This window comes from Nilaparvata lugens, chromosome 7 (assembly GCF_014356525.2).
Source record: "Nilaparvata lugens isolate BPH chromosome 7, ASM1435652v1, whole genome shotgun sequence".
In the NCBI taxonomy this organism is placed as follows: Eukaryota; Metazoa; Arthropoda; class Insecta; order Hemiptera; family Delphacidae; genus Nilaparvata; species Nilaparvata lugens.
In genome coordinates this window covers 3,913,821-3,934,260 of record NC_052510.1, presented here as the reverse complement: position 1 = coordinate 3,934,260, position 20,440 = coordinate 3,913,821, and the positions used below count along the sequence as shown (strand labels likewise).

The 20,440-nt window shown below is 33.0% G+C and overlaps 1 protein-coding gene across 3 annotated transcripts; it reads left to right on the top strand.

Annotated features, from left to right (window-relative positions):
* Positions 1-212: 212 nt before the first annotated feature.
* Positions 213-19,710, top strand: LOC111055954 (prostatic acid phosphatase). Of its 3 annotated transcripts, none has more exons than XM_039433463.1 (8): positions 213-285; positions 1,388-1,757; positions 2,930-3,016; positions 4,517-4,744; positions 9,360-9,536; positions 11,035-11,161; positions 14,633-14,835; positions 19,513-19,710. In XM_039433463.1, the coding sequence occupies exons 2-8, from the start codon at positions 1,596-1,598 to the stop codon at positions 19,681-19,683; spliced, it is 1,155 nt and encodes a 384-aa protein (XP_039289397.1). In that variant the 5' UTR covers positions 213-285; positions 1,388-1,595; the 3' UTR covers positions 19,684-19,710. The 3 variants fall into 3 exon arrangements, with proteins under 3 accessions (XP_039289397.1, XP_039289395.1, XP_039289396.1); XM_039433461.1 differs by having other exon boundaries at positions 699-1,757; XM_039433462.1 differs by having other exon boundaries at positions 224-285; positions 948-1,757.
* The last annotated feature ends 730 nt before the right edge of the window (positions 19,711-20,440 follow it).

Genomic DNA, 20,440 nt, shown 5'->3' with positions numbered 1-20,440 from the left:
TGGACCTCACTATAGAATAAAACGTCAATTAATATATACAACCACTTATTCTATGGACTATAATTATTATTACTATCAGTAGCCTAATGATTCCTTTGAATTCAAACCGTAACTCAAATTAACATGACCTCTGACCTCATTCTCAATATTTATCATCTTATTTCTCTGAATGGAAAAGATATCAGAACAATCAAGCTCACTTGAATCACATTAATAGAAATACCAGTTGAATAATAGTGTGTAGTGTAGTCCGCATCATTAGTGGGTTTTCTTCCAGCAAAACTGGTGACAAATTTAATAGTGTTTTCACTTGAGTTTGTTGATTTCTTTATACTATTCTTAATAGTATTGATTCAGTTGCTTCAGTACTTACAACGACAGTGATAATTATATGATTTTGGGTTTTAGATAAAAGTTTGGAAACTGTGTTATAGAGGAGTTACAATAATGATAATTCTCTTGAAAAAACTATATTGTTAGGCTGCGTTTACACCAAAGTTATTAACAAAATGTTAATAACTTAATCCTTATAGATTCTATTAGATTGAACATAACTTATCATACACATGATGAACATATGTGTATTTGTCAAGCTCCGTTCAATCTAATAGAATCTATAAGGATTAAGTTATTAACATTTTGTTAGATCTTAACAAACGCAGCTTAACATTTTGTTAATAACTTTGGTGTAAACGCAGCTTTACAATCTTTCAATTCAAATAACAGCATTAGTCGATGCCAAATAGAAATCTGTTTAAGTGTGTGAACAATCATTATATATCAACTAAAAAAACGGATTTCTTCGTAAATTTTTAAGTTTTTTATTCCAATTCAAGATAAATATTGATGTAGAGGAAGTGTTATAATTTATTTTTTATATAAGTGTTAAGTTATATAATTTTTATTATTATAACTTCTTGAACATTTCGTGCTGTATTTTCTATCAGTGTGTTGTGAACGAGAGTGCTCTATTAAACAGTGATATTTCTCTTCAAAATATTATTATAATTATCGTCGTCAAGAACTAAAAAACTGATTTCTTAGTAAATTTTTAAAGTTTTTTATTCCAATTCAAGATAAATATTGATGTAGAGGAAGTGTTACATAAGATCCGGCATCGAAAATAATTTTTATTATTTATTTCTTGAACATTTCTGGTTTCAGTTTTAATTAGAGTGTTGTGGATGAGAGTGCTCTATTGAACAGTGATATTTCTGTTCAAAATACTATTATAATTATTGTCAACAACTAAAAAACTGATTTCTTAGTATTTTTTCAAAGTTTTTATTCCAATACAAGATAAGTTGATGTAGAGAAAGTGTTATATAAGATCCGGCATCGAATATAATATTGTTATTATTAACTTCTTGAACATTTCGTGGTGTAGTTTTTATCAGTGTGTTGTGAACGAGAGTGCTCTATTAAACAGTAGTGATTTTTTGTTTTAAAATACCTAATATTATATTGCCTCAGTTATTGCGATATTTATGTTAATATTTGGTTTTCAAACTAATTTATGTGGGTATAGTCAAGACTTGTCAACTTGAAGATTCACTGAATTACTTGAAAAAATATATATTTTTCCATTAATTACAATGGAAGAAGAGGGAAAGGTACCTCACAGCAAGCTGTACATATTTCTCAACTTTTTCACAATCACAGCTAGTATTGTGATTATCTACATTATTTGCGTTCATGATTCTGCAGATGCCCTGAAGAGCTATGAAGCTCCCAGATCTTTGGAGTTCGCAATCATTGTAAGTTGAATAGGCTCTTATTAGCATTCAGTTCATTAGAGAATACGTGAGTCAATATTATCCATTCAGAAATTATAAATTGTACAGTTTGAAATTAGATGAATACTTTCTGGTAATTTGAAGAAAACTATTATGCTCATTTATTAATAGTCACAAAGCAGTAGCCTATAATGTTATAATAGAAATAGTATAATCACTTATATCACAATACCACAGTATAGTTGGTCAAGTATTTAGTTTATCGTGATACAAGTCAACTAATATATTTATATTCATTATTGATAAATGAAATGATACATGATTTTTAAAGACAGAGACTGCTTATTTTGAATACCCTACTAAAATAATAATGAATAGCTCCTTATAGCATCTGCTTCAAGCTTCCAGAAGACCGTAAGCTCTATTCTTGTTAGCTTTATTAATAGTTGCATAGAATTTACTAGATCTACAAGTTGTAAAGAAGTTAGAGAATATACTATAAATTGAAATTTTCAATTATTAAGATAAAGAAAGGAAAAAAAAGATGTTGTCGAATTCCACTATAACATTTTTATTCACCAAAACTAGTTTTCGTTGCCTATGGCAACCATATTTTAAATATCAGCTTCAGTTGCCACTGAAGATGTTGCCATAGGCAACGAAAACTAGTTTTGGTGAATAAAAATGTTATAGTGGAATTCGACAACATCTTTTTTTTCTTTTTTTTTCCTTTCTTTATCTTAATATGGAGAAGTTCCACAATATCTCTGATAAAAGTGTTAAATTATCAATTATTATAAAAGTATAGTCTACTCTTCATGTATAGTATACATTTTACAATATTAAAATCATCACTACTTATACTTAATCTTTTTAAAATTCAAAAACAGTCAAAATCTACAAGACTTAGAAAAATCAAAGTAGAATTTGACTAAAAAACCTCAAGTTGTAATATCATCTCATTATTTTAGGCCTACCTTTTTTCATTGATTCAATTGTATTATTAACATAATTATAGTGAAACTAGTAGTTACGTTACAATTCGTATTCTTGTTTTATTATTTTATCAATTTTAAAGGGTACTATAATTATATTTTATAAATACAAGAAAGTATCCCTGAATTTATTCATATATTAAAAAATAATTATACTGGTTTATTTTGGGTATTTATTCATATTAATTTGTTATGCAGGCATTTCGACATGGTTCACGGTCTCCAGTCTCGACTTTTCCAACCGACACATCTCAATGGCCCGACGGACGGAAAGTGCTAACATCGGTGAGGTTATTTAATAAAAATAAATCATTCTTGAATTCAAAGAAAAACCAAGTCAACATGACATTATTTCTCCATAATCAACTCAAGTGGCAAAAGCGAGCCAAAAACACACCAAGCTCCCCGGTCGCACAAAAGCCTATTAAATTTTAATCGTTATCAAATTCAATTATTCAAATCGTGATCACATGAGAACTAATAAGAAAATTTTACTATACTCTGTACAAAATTACTTCTTACTTGAGATGGACATGCGCAGCAGAGAAAGCATACAGCGGGAGGGATACAGAGGCGCGATGTTGCCGTTTTGAAGCGGCCAGCGATCTCCAACTTCTAGTGACTGTTCATGTGATCATGCGAAGTTCTGTCTGACTGACTCTAATCGACAAATTGGCAACTGCGCTTCTACCTATGACTCTATTTATCACTGTAATTGGCTGATCTCCCTCCATTTCTCTCCGCCGCATATTCCTCCCAAGTCAGAAGTAATTTTGTACAGACTATAAACATTATTATTCAACGAAAATCCTAATTAAATGCTGTAAATCACCCCAAAGAATTCTGCTATTGCAAATATTGACAACAGGGTTTAACAGCTAGATGGAAATTCGATGAGAGCTACTATCCAAAAATTATTTGCCAGCCCAGGAATCGAACCGGGTACCTTGCTAGTCAGGAATGCTTCCCTTACACCAAACTGACAATCTCTGGATAACAGCGCTCATTTTATACAAAGCCATAGCGGCCAACCAGTCTACAGATGTAATTAAATAAGAGATTGCATTTTTTAGACTAGTTGATCGCTATGGCTTCATATGAAATGAGCGCTGCTATCCAGAGATTATCAGTTTGGTGTAAGAGTAAACATTCCTGACTAGCAATTAGGAGGTACCGGGTTCGATTCCCGGCTGGCAAATATAATTTTTGGATAGTAGCTCTCATCGAAGTTCTATCTAGCTGTTAACCCTGTTGTCAATATTTGCACTAGAAGACGTCTTCAGGGTGATTTACAGCATTCAATTAGGATTTTCGTTGAATAATAATTATACATTAATTAGCATTTGAACAAATGCAATCTCTAATTTAATTCCATCTGTAGTCTATAAACATTTTCTTCTTCAATGTTGTTTTCCATCACGAACTGCTTATTATTAAATCACTTTTTGCTTTTAGAAAAAAGACTAGCAGTCAGATATTTTACAAAAAATGAATTAATCACTCACTGTGACGAGATCTTTCGGCAGGTCCGCCATCTTCTTGGTTGTCTACCAAGATCTCGTTGTCTCAGTGAGTGATTAATTCATTTATTGTAAAATATCTGACTGCTAGTCGTTTTTTCTCAAAGCAAAAACATTTTCTGTTACAAATTTCATGTAGAATCTATGGGCTAGCTTCGGCTGTTACTACTTTTGTGGGACACTCTGTATAAGAAGCCTTTTATTTTAATCTTGTATTATTAGAATAATTAATTATAATAATTTTCAATTTTCAATCTTGTTACAGAGAGGCAAATCGCAGATGTTGAAACGAGGACAGGCACTTCGAGAGCGTTATGGGAACTTTTTCAACAACACATTCCGCCAGCAAGACTTCTTGATTCGAACCACGAACAGATCTCGGACCCGAATGAGTTTGGAGATACTCCTGAGCGGAATGTTCCCTCCCGATCTGAGTCAACCTGGCAACTGGCAACCGGTCAACATATTGACTGACAACTTTGATAAAACTCATGTAAGAATATTACGTTATCGATTACAAAATCTTATTCATCTATAGTTGTTAACCAAACGAAGTGAGGTCTATTTATCTCAGATTTTCTTTCGTCTGTCGGTATGTATGTAGGCTAACGCATTTACGGTCAAACGCGTTGATAGAATTCTATGAGATTTCGCAGATATATTCGTTTTTTAACTGCGCGTCGATGTATACACAAGGTTTTTTAAAATTCAACATTTTAAGGATATATAAAATTCCTATATTGGTGACCCCGACGATTGAAAAACAAGAATTTTCACAAATATTCTTGAGTCATGATGGATTGAACAAATTGCGGATCTGCGTGAACGTGATGCACAGTTGCAGCAACCCATTCAAAACTACGAAGTACATCGGGTATCTATAAAGTTGCCACCATTTTGGTTGGACAAACCTCGTTTATGGTTCCTTCAGGCAGAATCCCAGTTCACACTGGCCAACATCGTAAATGAGATAACCAAATTCCATCTTGTTGTGTCTCAATTGGACCAACGCACGGCAGCCGAAGTTGAGGACGTTATTGCGAACCCTCCGCCGCTCAACCCATATACGTTCTTGCGCGGCAAGATTATTGAACGTTTATCTGCGTCCGAGGAGCAACGCATTCGACAGCTCATCAGTACGGAGGAGCTCGGCGACCGCAAACCGTCACAATTTCTTCGCCATCTCCGCTCTCTGGCGAATGCGACCGGCATACAAGACAATTTGTTGCGTCAATTATGGCTTCCTCGCCTTCTGCCAAATGTTCAAACTATTCTCGCATCGCAACCGGACTTGGCGCTTGATAAACAAGCCGAACTGGCTGACAAGGTTAGTGGGATTATACCTACACATCTAATTTTTCAGTCAAATGCAGCATTTCATGGAAAAAGTGCGGAAAATGAGTTACTAAAGGCGATTGCCGACTTACAAAAGCAAGTCGCTTCTCAATCACGTCGGGGTCACCAATATAGGAATTTAATATGATTCCTATATGTTGAAATTGATTAAATGGAACTAAATGAATGATGAATTAATTTTAATGTTGAATGACAGAATTGAACTTTTGACAAATATGAAAATAAAACTGTTACAAGTGATAAACAAACTATGCTAAAGTGCGAGATAAATTACTTTTAACATGAAGAGGAGAAACCCATTTCTCCCTCCACAGTTTGTAGCATAGACACAGACGGACATCCTGCGCACAATTGGATGCGCCATGTCATTTTGCTTCATGTTCTTGTGATGAACACACCTCTGTAACATACACAGACCAATATACCTGCTGACCAGTACACTACTTGGAACATTGCCAGAAATTGATGGAGGGGAGTGTTGCCGCGTCGCGTTACAAAGCTCTCTCACTCAGACACAAAAGAAGGAGAATGCTGCTAGGTACTGGGAGTGATTAGTGGAGGATAGAGCATCGGACCTCTCCGTCTTCGAGAAAGAGCCGTGGTTAAAAGTAATTTATCTCGCACTTTAGTTGAAAACATCACAGGTGGCAATCAGATGAATCGCCACAGATAGTATGAAAGGAAAAGGAATTTCCTCCATACTCCGATATCACTATACTGTATTTATATCATTATACTCTGAGGATAGGATTAATCAGACTATAGAATTATTTATAATCAATCAGCTGACAAGTGGATTATTCATTGCATGCATCACACAGATGTCTGGAGAAGCCAGTGAACAGGTGACACGAGATCCTTGTGGATGAGAAAACTGCGTGAGGTCTACTGTTCACAGAACTACTAGTATAACTAGTGACCCCCTGGGTTGAAGAACTCGCTCATGAACTGTTGTAGTAGCCTATTGATCTCTGAAATCCGCAACTTAAAATATTATACAGAGTTGGTGAGAATTATTACGGAAACAGCTAAATATTTCACATGTATGATATGACAGTGAGTTATAGGTTCCATGGGGATCCTATCTCAATTGAAAAAAAAACACTTTCTGCCGCTTCAAAACTTTTGTCCACCATATTGAATCCGTCATATGGATCATTTCGAGTCCGGCTCCATTTTGAATCAACTTCAGTTTTTCAAATGAGAACTTGTCATTTGATACATATGATTTCGATACAGAACCCCAAAAGAAAATGATTGGCGAAACCAAGCAGTCGAATTTCTTCAATTCTCATTAAATAATTCCTATTGAAGAAATTTGATTGCTATAGAGAGGTCCATGTTAAAATGGCAGTGGAGAAAGATAGGAGAACAACGTTGCCGATCCTCACTGTCTTGTCAATGCCTTCTTGACGGTAGCTGATACAGGCTATTGATATAATATTAACGGTTCATTCTCGTTTAAAATAATCAAATATATTTTATTAACACTTAAACCGAAACACCGGTCTGTGAGACCAGAGGCAAAATTATTTTTTCTATAATTATAGTGGTAAAATTGTGAATCAATTGCTGCCCGCTCTAATACCTCCTCCCCCACTATTCCTCAACATTCTCCAACAATGCTCATCAGTCCCCAACTCAAGGTTATCAAGTAAACATCAATCTATTGGAAACGTACCGGTCTCAGCTACCGGATCTTTCGGATAACGTTTATTTTTTACCGGTCTAGAATACCGGATGTTTCGACTAGCAGATATTTTTAGCATTCATTTTTTTTAATGTTTTTCTCTTCATTATTTCGGTATTTTATTGACATGTTTTATTTGAAAAACTAATTTTTGTAATTTAGAAAACGTTGGTTTAGGAAAATTGATGACAATGGATGAGTTACCAACCATACAAGCCCCAGCCTTTGGAAGTTGTATCAATAGGATGCTTCACAATCAAGTGTCACAAAATAAAAATCCACTTGACGAAATAGATGATTCCGACCACTATGTTATTTATGAACTTTTCTTGCTAATAAAATAACTGGAGGCTTAAAACGTTCGCTCAAACAAGTTTCTTGATAACAATGGAAAACATTATTATTTTCAATGATTACCTTTCAGTTTTGCTATTAAGCCTATATTGATGAAATATTTCTCCATGATTATTGTTCTGAGTAGTAACTGATAGTATATATCTTACACGGATTTTTGTATTGTGTGTTTTCTTACATCGAACATTATACATTTTTTACATATCAATGTTTCAAATTTTTTTTCTATTCCATCACTTAATTTGCAACTGAATAATATACATTATACTTTACTATAATTGAAATTTACCAATGAAAAATATTGAAATTCATATTTAGTAGAAAATATATCAAATATAACACTTTAAGCAAGACCCGGTCTGTGAGACCGGATGTTTCGGTTTAGGTCAGTTCTGATCGCATGTTTCGGTTAGAGTGTTAAGCAAGAAATGATATTTTTCAATTATTTCATAATGAATTCTCATAATTGAGATGAAATATTTTGTTAATTATTTATTCTACATTGTTAAAAGACGATCTGGCAACAGAGCAAAGCGAGAAAGAGATAGTGCTATCCGCTTTGTTGAATGATAGACAAAGATAGGAATACCATTGCTAATCAAACACTACTGCCATTATAACGTGGACCTCTCTGTAGTAGTTCTATTTCATAAAAAAATATTCAATAGAAACACTCCGTGATGGGAAAAAGCATTAAAGAGTGTTCTATGCATATCTTTAAATGGTGTATGCATGCATAAGCTTGCGGTTTCTTTCCTCTATGATACCGTATCGTATTATATTGATTTGATATAAGACTAGCGGTCAGAATCGCTTCGCTCGCCACATCCGTGTAGCCAGGGGGCTCCGCCCCCCTGGACCCCCGACTGGATCGTCCAAAAATTAGATCAGCGGGCTCGCTTCGCTCGCCTGCATGTAGACCTCAGCGGAATCTCTGTACCGAATTTGAACGTATTATGTCAATTTGTAACACTTGTAACACTATATCGGTGTATCTTAGGCGAACAAAATTCTTCCACCTCAGCTAAACCTGTGTACTGAATTTTTTTAATATATTTCCATCAATAAATTATTGAAAAACTTGAGGAAACGCAGAAAAGCTGAGAAAACGTTAATTTTGGCTAAATTGGATAAATTGGTATTCAGGAGGTCCTGGATGAATGCATTTCAATCTTCAACTTGGTGCCAACCTAACAAAGTCAACTCAACTTAATGCCAACCTGACAAAATTATTGATTTAGTTACCAGTACAACTGTTTCGAAGAGGTACTCTCTCTAGATTATAGTTCTATATTAACATATGGTATGGACATTTCAATTATAATTTTAAGATATTGGAATAAGAAGAATATACATGCTAAAAGAACTTTAAACCCTTAAAAACCACCCTTAGAGTTAAAATATCGCCAAAAGATTTCTTAGTGCGCTTCTAAAGGGCCAACTGAACATACCTACCAAATTTGAACGTTTTTGGTCCAGTAGATTTTTAGTTCTGCGAGTGAGTGAGTGAGTGAGTCAGTCAGTGAATGAGTGCCATTTCGCTTTTGTATATATATATATATTATATATATATTATATATATATTATATATATATATATATATATATATATATATAGACGATATAGATACTAATAGTATTTCAAATCCTAGGGTTTAAATAATAATTTCTTCTCTTTTATTATTAATAATTTATTAATTATTTTTCAGATAGCGGCTGATGAAAAAATATGCCCGAAATATAGTTCGGAACAGTTCACTGATCTCCAATTCGACGCCTATCTTCAGAGGGAAAAGGACTTTGTTAAGTTTCTGTATGATAGAACTGGACTAGTCATTCATGATCCACATGATATGCTGATTATTTGGGATGTCCTAAAGTGCTCTGTAAGTAGATTCTTCTTCTTCTTCTTCTTCTTTCTTCTCTTCTTCTTCTTCTTCTTCTTCTTCTTCTTCTTCTTCTTCTTCTTCTTCCTCTTCTTCTTCTTCTCATTTTCCTTCTGCTACTCCTTCTGCTTCTCCTTCTGCTTCTGCTTCTCCTTCTACTTCTCCATCCCCATCTCCATCTCCTTCTACTTCTATTTCTTCTTCTCTTTCTCCTTCTCCTTCTCCTTTTCCTTCTCTTTCTCCTACTACTAAGTTAAGAATATAGTTTGTTTTTCCCCTGTGCCCTTCTTTATATTATCAATATCGGGGGACCGAGCTTTGCTCTGGAGTGTAAAAGCATAGAAAATTTGTAACGAAAAATTGAATTTGTAGGTAATAACTATTTATTCATCTAATCAGTCGTACAATTATTTTAACAGTTATATGAGGAGGCAAAACAGGCTTATGTCCAAGCTGTCCCTTTTCAGATTTATAATACTGTCCAAATACAAATCAAGGTTAAGCTACTATCACTCATCAAAATAACAATTTATTCACACTTCAATAAACAAACACATCATTAATTACAAGTAGATATACTATGAATTCTATTTAGAATGATATACTATGTTTGCTACAATATTTTGTTAATAGGCTATGTATCACTAACAGCATCTAGTTTCTAAAAAAAAGAAATATAAACGAAAATAATTTTCCCTTGCAGAATTTTTCTTCTCGTGATCCTACACACATGCATTCGTTCACTCTCTTCCTTTACGGTATCGACAGCTAGACGACAAAATTTCCAGCCTTTTTTTCCAAGGACGTATTTATCCTTTTAATGTCCTTCAGCGAGTTATCCAAGGGTTGAGACCTAGTGCAATCGAATCTTCATATCAAAAACCTACTTTGTTCCAAATTTCTTGAAAATCGTTAGAGCCGTTTTCGAGATCCGTTGAACATAAATAAATATATACCCTTATTTTATTTATTCAATTTTTGATACGATTACAAATCATATAAATATGATCGGGATAGAACAACAGGCATAGCCCAAAACTTTTCTGTTCCCAAATTTTGATAAATGATAAAATGTCCGAAAAAATCGGTTATGTTCCTACTGAGGAAAGTTAAGTTCAAAGTTCTGTCCAAAAATATATATGAGCTAAAATTTTTGAATATTGAGAATGATCAAAATACCAAATTATATCGAATATTGCACTAAATATCACCGCACTTTGAATAAATTAAATTATTTCAGAAAATTTTGAAGCCAAAAACATACACACAACTTTCCACTAGGCACAGCTATAACCATATAACCACATAACCATATAAATATAAAGAAATTGCTCGCTTAATATAATATAGGATAGATCACAGAAAAATTCTGCACACTTGGAGATTCTTTACTACAAAAATCGGATGAGAGTGCTTTTCTTTTAGGAATGTATTTGTATTTTCATGAATGATTTAAGCTGCTAAGTATTAAGTTTTATTGATAAATTCTATATTTCAGGCGGAGGAAGGTCTATCGTTACCAGATTGGGCGACAAAAAATGTGACAAATAAATTGAACAACGAAATTGAGAACATCATGCATTCAGTTGTCGCTTCATCCCCAAGAGCTACAACTTTCATTGAAGGTATGTTTTTTCTAAAAATAACTTCCATTGTGTAGGTTATATGAGGAAGTAAGCTGGAGTTTATTGATATAAGGACTATTTACTAATAGTTCTGTGAACAGTAGACCTCGCGCAGTTATAAACCACAGCTCCTCTTATACTGTACATCAGAGTAAATCCTGTCTGTACTGAATTCTTAATTTACCGAGGATGGTTGAAGGCCTACTTTTCATTTCTATTGATCAATTTATTATAATTTCAATAATTCAAACAAGTTCAAATGGCTTATAAAAATGTAATGAATTCATGTTTGACGCATCATCACATCTGAACTACTGAACTGATCAACTTTTGGAATTTGGCATAATAAGATTCTTAAGACTGTGCAAAGGCTAAAAATAAACTTTTTACTCGTGATATTTTTCAAAGTTTTTCGATTTGTATATCATCAAGCTATCAAAATTAAAAAGTTTTCTCAGAAAATCATTTTTTTCTGATTATTAGGTGTACCTACTTTTTGAGATAAGAGCGCCTAAAGTTTAAATTTTTGGGACAGAACATTTCAAATTCGGTAAGAGATAAATCCGTAAGATTTAGAGGATAGATTCTTCATGGTATTGTTGATATAGTGGAACAAAAATTTTCTGAAAATATCAATTTTCAAGATAGTTATTCAATTTACTAAAAATAACCAAAAATGACTTTTAGTTTAGTTTTTTGGTTACTTTTGGTAAATTGAATACCTTTTTCAAAAATTGATATTTTCAGAAGATTTTTGTTTTACTAGAACAACAATACCATGAAGAATCCATCCTTAAAATCTCATTGATTTATCTCTTACCGTACCGAATTTGAAATGTTCTGTCCCAAAAATTCAAACTTCAGGCGCTCAATATCTCAAAAAGTAATGATCGGAAAAAATGTTTTCCTAAGAAAACTTTTTCATTTTGATAGCTTGAAGGGCTATCATTTTTCATTTATATCGATCAATTTATTATAGTTTTAATAATTTAAACAAATTCAGATAATTCAAACAGAATCAAAAACGTCTTCTTCGTTTGTCTTCAAATATTATTTACCATCTTCAGTTTTATTCATTCTTTATCCATTTATACAATAAATACATTATCAAAATGATATGGAGAGGAAAAATAAGGTAACCTTATTTGTGCTATTCCTCTCCCAAATTTAGATAACACATAGTCCGGAATAGGTTGAGTCTTGTAGTTCTTCAATATACAGAATTTTCAGTCCTCAAATATTTTCACAAAGTAGATTTTCAAATTGAGATGCTACAAAACTAAACATAGAAGTAATATTTGACATTATTATAACTAAAATATGAAATATTCATTTATCAAAAATATAAATTGATATAAGAGAGTGTATTGAAAATATATTTGAAAAGCCCTTTATTTTTTCGATATTAAACTCTCATATTTATTAGCCTACATTTTATTATAATCTTTTAACTTTGTTGAAGTTCTGACACTGTGTTACTAGTAAATAGTTAACGCAGTGTCAGAACTTCAACAAAGTTATTATATAGTGTTCGTCATGGAAAGCAACTTCAATTATAATCTTTGTTCATGTTTTCTTATTATCTCTGTACCTTTTATATTGTATTTGTAATTTTTCAAATGTTTTTTTCATGTTTTTCAATATATGATATTTGACCGAGCGAAGTGATGTCTAAGATTCAAGTCGACGGTTTGGCATTTCTCTTAATGTTTAAAATGTTTATATGTTGCGCATTTACGGCGAAACGCGGTAATAGATTTTCATGAAATTTGACAGGTATGTTCCTTTTTTAATTGCGCGTCGACGTATATACAAGGTTTTTGGAAATTTTGCATTTCAAGGATAATATGAAAGGAAAAAGGAGCCTCCTTCCCAGTCAGCAGTAAGGCTTGCTTCATACGCCAATATAAGAGTAAAAATCTGGTGTGGTACACTCACACAACTTACCTTGCTCATTGAACTGCAAGCCTCATCCTCAAACGAGAATAATTTAGGGGAATAACAATGACAATTGGAGGCAACATATTTGCAACTACGATTTATACTATTTATACTATTTGTATGTGGGTATATTATAATTGTTTTCAGAGTACTTTTTCCTTTGTGTAAATTGTGAAATTCGATGATTTTTTTAAAAGTCGTCAAAACAGCTGTTCTACAGATGAAATATCTTGACTATGACTGTGTTCTTTTTATAAACTGCTCTACCCACCTACCTCATGCACGAGAAGGAGGTCACAAAGTCCATTTCTCAAGGATGGGGTGGACCACCCATTAGTTTCCCAGGAAAAAGACTCATGCCAGTTGATAGGGCTTATGAATAGCTATCCATGGTAAAAATTTGAAGAATATCGTTAGAGCCGTTTTCGAGAAAACCGTCAAAAACATGGTTTTTTAGTCATTATCCGCCATTTTTCTCATGAATATTACGGAGCTCCTGAAATTTTCTCAGAAATGAGACTCATGCCAGTTGATAGGGCTTATGAATAGCTATCAATGGTATAAATTTGAAGAAAATCGTTAGAGCCGTTTTCGAGAAAACCGTGAAAAACATGGTTTTTTGGTCATTATCCGCCATTTTTCTCATGAATATTACGGAGCTCCTGAAATTCTCCCAGAAATGAGACTCATGCCAGTTGATAGGGCTTATGGATAGCTATCTATGGTATAAATTTGAAGAAAATCGTTAGAGCCGTTCTCGAGAAAACCGTGAAAAACATGGTTTTTTAGTAATTATCCGCCATTTTTTCCGCCATCTTGAATTGAATTTTATTGAATTTCTTATTGTCGGACCTCATGGTATAAGGACCTTAAGTTTAAAATTCAAGTCAATCGGTTAATTAGGAATGGAGTTATCGTGTTCACAGACATACACACATACACACATACACACACCCAACACCACACACACACCACACACACCACACACACACACACACACACACACACACACACAGACCAACACCCAAAAATCATGTTTTTGGACTCAGGGGACCTTGAAACGTATAGAAAACTTGAAATTAGGGTACCTTAATTTTTTTGGAAAGCAATACTTTCCTTACCTATGGTAGTAGGGCAAGGAAAGTAAAAATCAGACTATATATTTATTCATCATAAATCAGCTGTCGAGTTGACTATAAATTGCATGCCATGACGCATGCCTCATTGAATGCAATTTTTATGCACCATTAAATAGGATGCAAAGAACTTATAACAGCTCGTCTGGGTGCCTATAATAGATGTCTTCTGGTTTTCTCGCACTAGATTCCGGAAAGCCTTATATATGATAATTAAATCTTGTGTAAGCATGATCTGATCAAATAAATAGTGTATCAGTGTGGATGAGCTTATGGTTTGGGACGTCGTTATAACTGCGCGAGGTCTACTGTTCACAGAACTACTAGTTCATACATATTTGAAGAAGGTATGGAAGGAGATTGATTTGTTGTACGGTGCGATTTGGAATTACAGGTCTGTTGATCCACTATTTCAACAACTGGCTGACTCAGAGATCATCAGGCAATGCTTCGGAGAAGTTCCTGATACATAGTGGACATGACTACACTTTGCTCAGTCTACTCACAGTGGTCGGTTTCAAGCACGTTGACATCATTCCTCCAGCAACGGTGCTTATTTTCGAAGTCCATAAAGCTCACAGATCGCATGAAGTCAAGGTATTGTTATTAGTTGTTTTAATTATCAGTTTAATGAATTATTTATCAATTTAAAATATAGTTTCAATTAATTGAATGAAAAAGACTAAGAAATTGTCAAATTCTTATTGACATTGTCATTATCAATTAAAATATAGTTTTAATTAATTGAATGAAACAGACTAAGAAATTGTCAAATTCTTATTGAAATTGTCATTCAATATGAATATTATTACTGGTGTTCTGCCCTAGGGCAGGTCTAAACATGATTCCTCCTTCTCCATTCCTCTCTGTCCTGTGCAATTCTCTTCATCTTGGAGTACTTTCCCTCCTCCCTGATATCATCCACCAACTTCACTCTTTTTCGTCCCAGCACCCTCCCTCCTTGCACAGTCCCTTCCATTGTCTCCACAAGTAGTCCGCCATGCCTCAGCAAGTGTCCCAGCCAGTTCCGCTTTCGTCTCCTTATCACTGCCGTAATATTCCTTTCCTCTCCTACTCTACGCAGTACCTCCTCATTCCTCACTTTATCCATCCACCTGATCCTCTCCATCCTCCTCCACACCTCCAAAGCTGCTCCAAATGTCCAAAGCTCCGCCAATTTATGTAGATGCATAACAATATAATTATTATCTATAGTTATTATATTACAAATTGCTTTTTCATATCATATACAGTTCAATAATTATTTTCTTAGTCTATATCATGTAAATTCATCTATAATTTTGCTGTATTGTAAGCTATTGTATATAAGTGTATAAGACAGTATATATTGCAATCTACATAAATAAAGTACTCAATCAATCAATCACCCTCATTTCAAAGGCCTCCAATCTCTTCTCTTCCTGCTTTCTGAGAGTCCAGGTTTCCGCTCCATAGAGAGCCACGCTCCACACAAAACACTTGGCCATCTTCTTCCGCAGTTCTATTTGCATTTTGCTACTCACCAATCTTCTTATATTGCTGAATGCCTCCTTTGCTCTTGCAATTCTCACTTTTACTCCTAAATAACATCGCATATCCTCTTTAATCATACACCCAAAAGGTACCTGAATGATGACACCTGTTCAATGTGATGCAATCCTAGGTTGATTGTTGCTTTCTTTGGAGTCTTGCTGATCACCATACTTTTTGTTTTCTTCACATTCACTCTCATCCCTTACTCTTCACAACAGTGATTGATACGTTTTAACATATCATTCATTGCGCGCTCATGCAATATGAATAATTACCACAATATCAACTTCTCAACTACACAAAAAGTTTCAATTAATTATTAGTTGTTGAGAACATCCTTCTGTTTTTCCTCATCATCATCATCCACCTGCATATTATTGATCAAAAACAAAATTCCTCAACTAATATAGATTTTTATTACCCATTTCCACAGAATTCAATGATATCTATAATTTGTTCCTGCACCATTTTTGACACTACAGTCAAGTTTTTGAATAAATTTTATTAAAAACTATAGTGAGGTCCACGTTATAATGGCAGTATTTGTTTAGCAATGTTATCTATTAATCAATCAATTTATTTAGCCTGGCGATACAGTAGTACATAAGGCTATGTCACAATAGTTATTTGTGCAACAAATGCGCAAAGTGACAGTTTGCTGCACCGAAAGAAACGTTTATGCCCGAGCCGTAGGCGAGGGCGGGATGGTTTCTTGAGTGCAGCAGAGGAACTTTGCGCACGTATTTCACATTTAATTTTTCCTACAGTTACCATTGAATATGAGAAGTGGGCAATTATGGATAAAATGATGGCTGAAATCCATCAAATGTTTGTGTGTGTGATGCTGTTATTAATAACAACCTTAATTCATTTAAAAATTAATAATCCAATTGAAGTTGGAAATTCTCAGCGAAAGCTCTCATCTTTATTCATTCAAGAATCAGAAAAAATACAGATAAAACAAAAAATTCGCATTCAAAATACACACCAACAGCCGGTTGGGATGACTGCAGAATGGCTGAACCGACAAGCGCGCGACCTAGCGGGAAGAATCGTACCTAACTTTGTTTCATCCAACTAAAAACAGTATTCAGATATTTAGACATGGTTAACTTACTAAATTACCGAAGAATAATATAAGTAAACTAAAAAATATTTATAAAATAACATAGACAACAGGAAATATTTTATTGTAGTATATTCTAATGTTATTTTATTAATTTTATTGACATGGATTTTGAACGATAATTATTTAACCTGAAAATTCGAATTTCATAATGTGTGTTTGCTACATTTCTCATTGCTTATAGTTGAAATAATTATCACTGTCAATAGAAAATAAACATTATTTATTATTAAATGATGATAAGTTATTATTTAATTATGATTTAGATAAACATTATTCTTGTTTTGGATTTCTAGATTGGGATCTTATCATAAATGTAGGGTAGCCATTGAAATGATTCTTATCTAAATCTAACCACAGTCATTGTTACCAACATAATTTTTGTTTTCGTGCACTAATCCTCCATATAACCCACCAACTATTTTGTGTTGCCATGTTGCAAATCTGGAGTGCAGGAAAAATTTTTCCTGCACTAGAGCGGAAAAGTGATTCTTTGTGTTCTGTAATCAGTGCAGGAATGGCCACTTTTCAAGGTAACTGTAGGAAAAATATTTTATGAAATTACGATACATGATAAAATCATAATTAGGTCAAAATACATAATGAAATCAATAATAAAAAATCCTTAAAATGAGTAAAGACAACAATATCAATTAATAGCATTCCAATAGTTCACCCAAAATAGGGCTACGTTATAATTAACTATTTCATGTGATAGTTGACATTAGTAATTTATTCTACCTACCCCTGTCCTGAATTCCTCTAAAGAGTAGAATGGATTTTCTATGAGCCATTTTCTTAAATGTCTGAGGAATACAGGCAGGGGAAGGGTATTAATTGCTATCCTTGTCTATCATTCAACAAAGCAGATAGCGTTATCTCTTTCTCGCTTTGCTCTGTTGCCAGATCGTCTTTTAACAATGTAGAATAATTAACTAATCAACAAAATATTCCATCCTAATCATTAAAATTCATTATGAAATTTTCTGTGTAGTTGAAAAGTTGATATTGTGGTAATTATTCATATTGAATGGAAAAGACTGAGAAATTGTCAAAAAAACTACAGATTTAATGATACTTAGAAAGACCGGTTTCGGTTATTACACCATTGTCAATCTCTGATAAACTCAGAGATTCTCAATTTATCAGAGATTGACAATGGTGTAATAATAACCGAACCTGGTCTTTCTAAGTATCAATATATCTGTGGTTTTTTGACAATTTGTTAGTCTTTTTCATTCAACATTATGAAATTATTAAAAAGTATAATTTCTTGCTTAATAAAATATAATTGTTTATTTTGAACGAGAATGAACAGTTAATATTACATCAATAAACCTGTTTCAGCTACTGTCTATAGAAGGTATTGACAAGACAGATGATCGGCAACGTTGTTCTGCTATCTTTCTCCACTGCCATTATAACGTGGACCTCACTATTCAGTAGTTGTTGAGGATATCCTTCTGCTTTCCCTCCTCATCCTCCTCCACCTGCATCATTGATCAAAAACAAAATTCCTTAACTAATGTACATTTTTATTTTATTACCTATTCATATAAAATTCATTCATATGTATACTCGTTCCTGAACTATTTTTGATGACACTACAGTCAAGTTTTCAAATAAAAGTTATCAAAAACTAGTAATTTACACACGTTTTGAGCACTGAGTATTAAAAATGGATTCAAATATCCGAAAGCGCTCTACACGTAGGCTGCTAGTTTTCAATAAGTAGTTTACGGGGTGATTTACAGCATTTAATTTGGATTTTCGTTAAACAATAATTATTCATTCATTGGCATTTGAATAAATGCAATATATCAATTATTTTATTGTGATTTTTAATTGGTATGAGAAAAATCATACAGTTTATAGATCCAACTCTATAAAAAGCCTTATTTTAAATTCAAAACATGGTATAACCATAGGCTATACTATTCAATTTTCGCTTCACATAATGTGTCTTCGAAGACACAAGATGTTATATTGAGCTGCATATATTGAGAATATGAATTAGATAATAATTTTCATTGAATAAAAATTATTCAATAATAATACGATGTCTCTTAAGCTCTAATGAAGCTATGTCATTGAATCTTCAATGTCTCTTAATTATTCAATTATCAATCAATAATTTTTATAGTATATGGCAATACATTGAAATCGAAATTATAATGGACTACTGATATTGTAATAATTCTGGTAATGAATCTCCATTATTATTTAATTCTTGAATCATTTAAGGCTTTAATGTCTTACGGTTCTCAATTTTCATTCACTTTCCAGAAGCTTCAATGTATATATATATATATAATATATATAAATATTAGTGAGTTTTTGCAACTTCAGTTATGTCGCTTCTCGCTTCAATGTCTCTTTTTAATTACCTACGGTAATCAATTATCAATCAACAGAATTGTTTCATTTGTACTGCTGTTATAAGATTAAAAAAATTATTTCTCATTTTTAGAACTCGTGGCAGGAGCTCAAGGCTTCTTTTTCCAGTCACGCCAAAAACTATTGCATTTTAATGATTATTTTTATTTGTGAAAATATTTATTGTATTTGGCAATTAACTAGGAGGACTAACTTATTGTACATTTTTTCACTTACAGTTGGTTCTCTACAACTCCACATCATTTGAGAACAGTGAAGAAATAGCTGAACCAATCAGTGTCGATATGCCGAGGTGTAGCGGAAAATGCACTTTGGAGAAATTTCAATCGATTTTGAAAGAGTATGAAATCGACGAAAATGCTTGGATTGAAAGATGTTTTGAGCAATAAAAACAATAATTTCTACATTTTTCTTAACTGTGTTTGTTTATTTCTCAAGTTTAGGTCACCTTATTAATACAGTTGATCTATTTCTCAAGTATCCTTGTTGAAATTTAGTATATTTTTGTATGCATATAAAAGTTTTTGGGATGATTTTATTCATATTATCTCTTATCCTTTTGGATTTATCTTTATCCTTTGGTTTTGGTAGAGAGTTAGTGGGGAGGATATTTTTAATATTCTTTCCGAAGAATGGACATTGATATGTCCAAAGCTCCGCCAATTTATGTAGATGAATAACATATAATTATTATCTATAGTTATTATTTACAAACTGCTTTTTCATATCATATACAGTTCATAATTATTTTCTTAGTCTATATTATGTAAATTCATCTATAATTTTTCTGTATTATAAGCTAATGTATATAAGTGTGTAAGCCAGTATATATTGTAATCTACATAAATAAAGTACTCAATCAATCAATCTCATTCTGTTAATCTCTCTCGCTCCCTCTCCCGCTTTCTGTGACAGAGAGAACCAGGAGTCCTAACTCTGTCTTGAAAAGGCAAATATCAATCAATCAATCAATCTCTCTCTCTACTTCTGTAGCCTACTTATAATCTCAGTATAAATTGTAGTGGACTATAATATATCAGAGATTCAAGTCATTTACATCTAATAATTGATAATCTATGTTCATATTATAGAAAACAGTTTCAAATGAACACAATATTAATAGAAATTGAAAGTGTTTATATGATA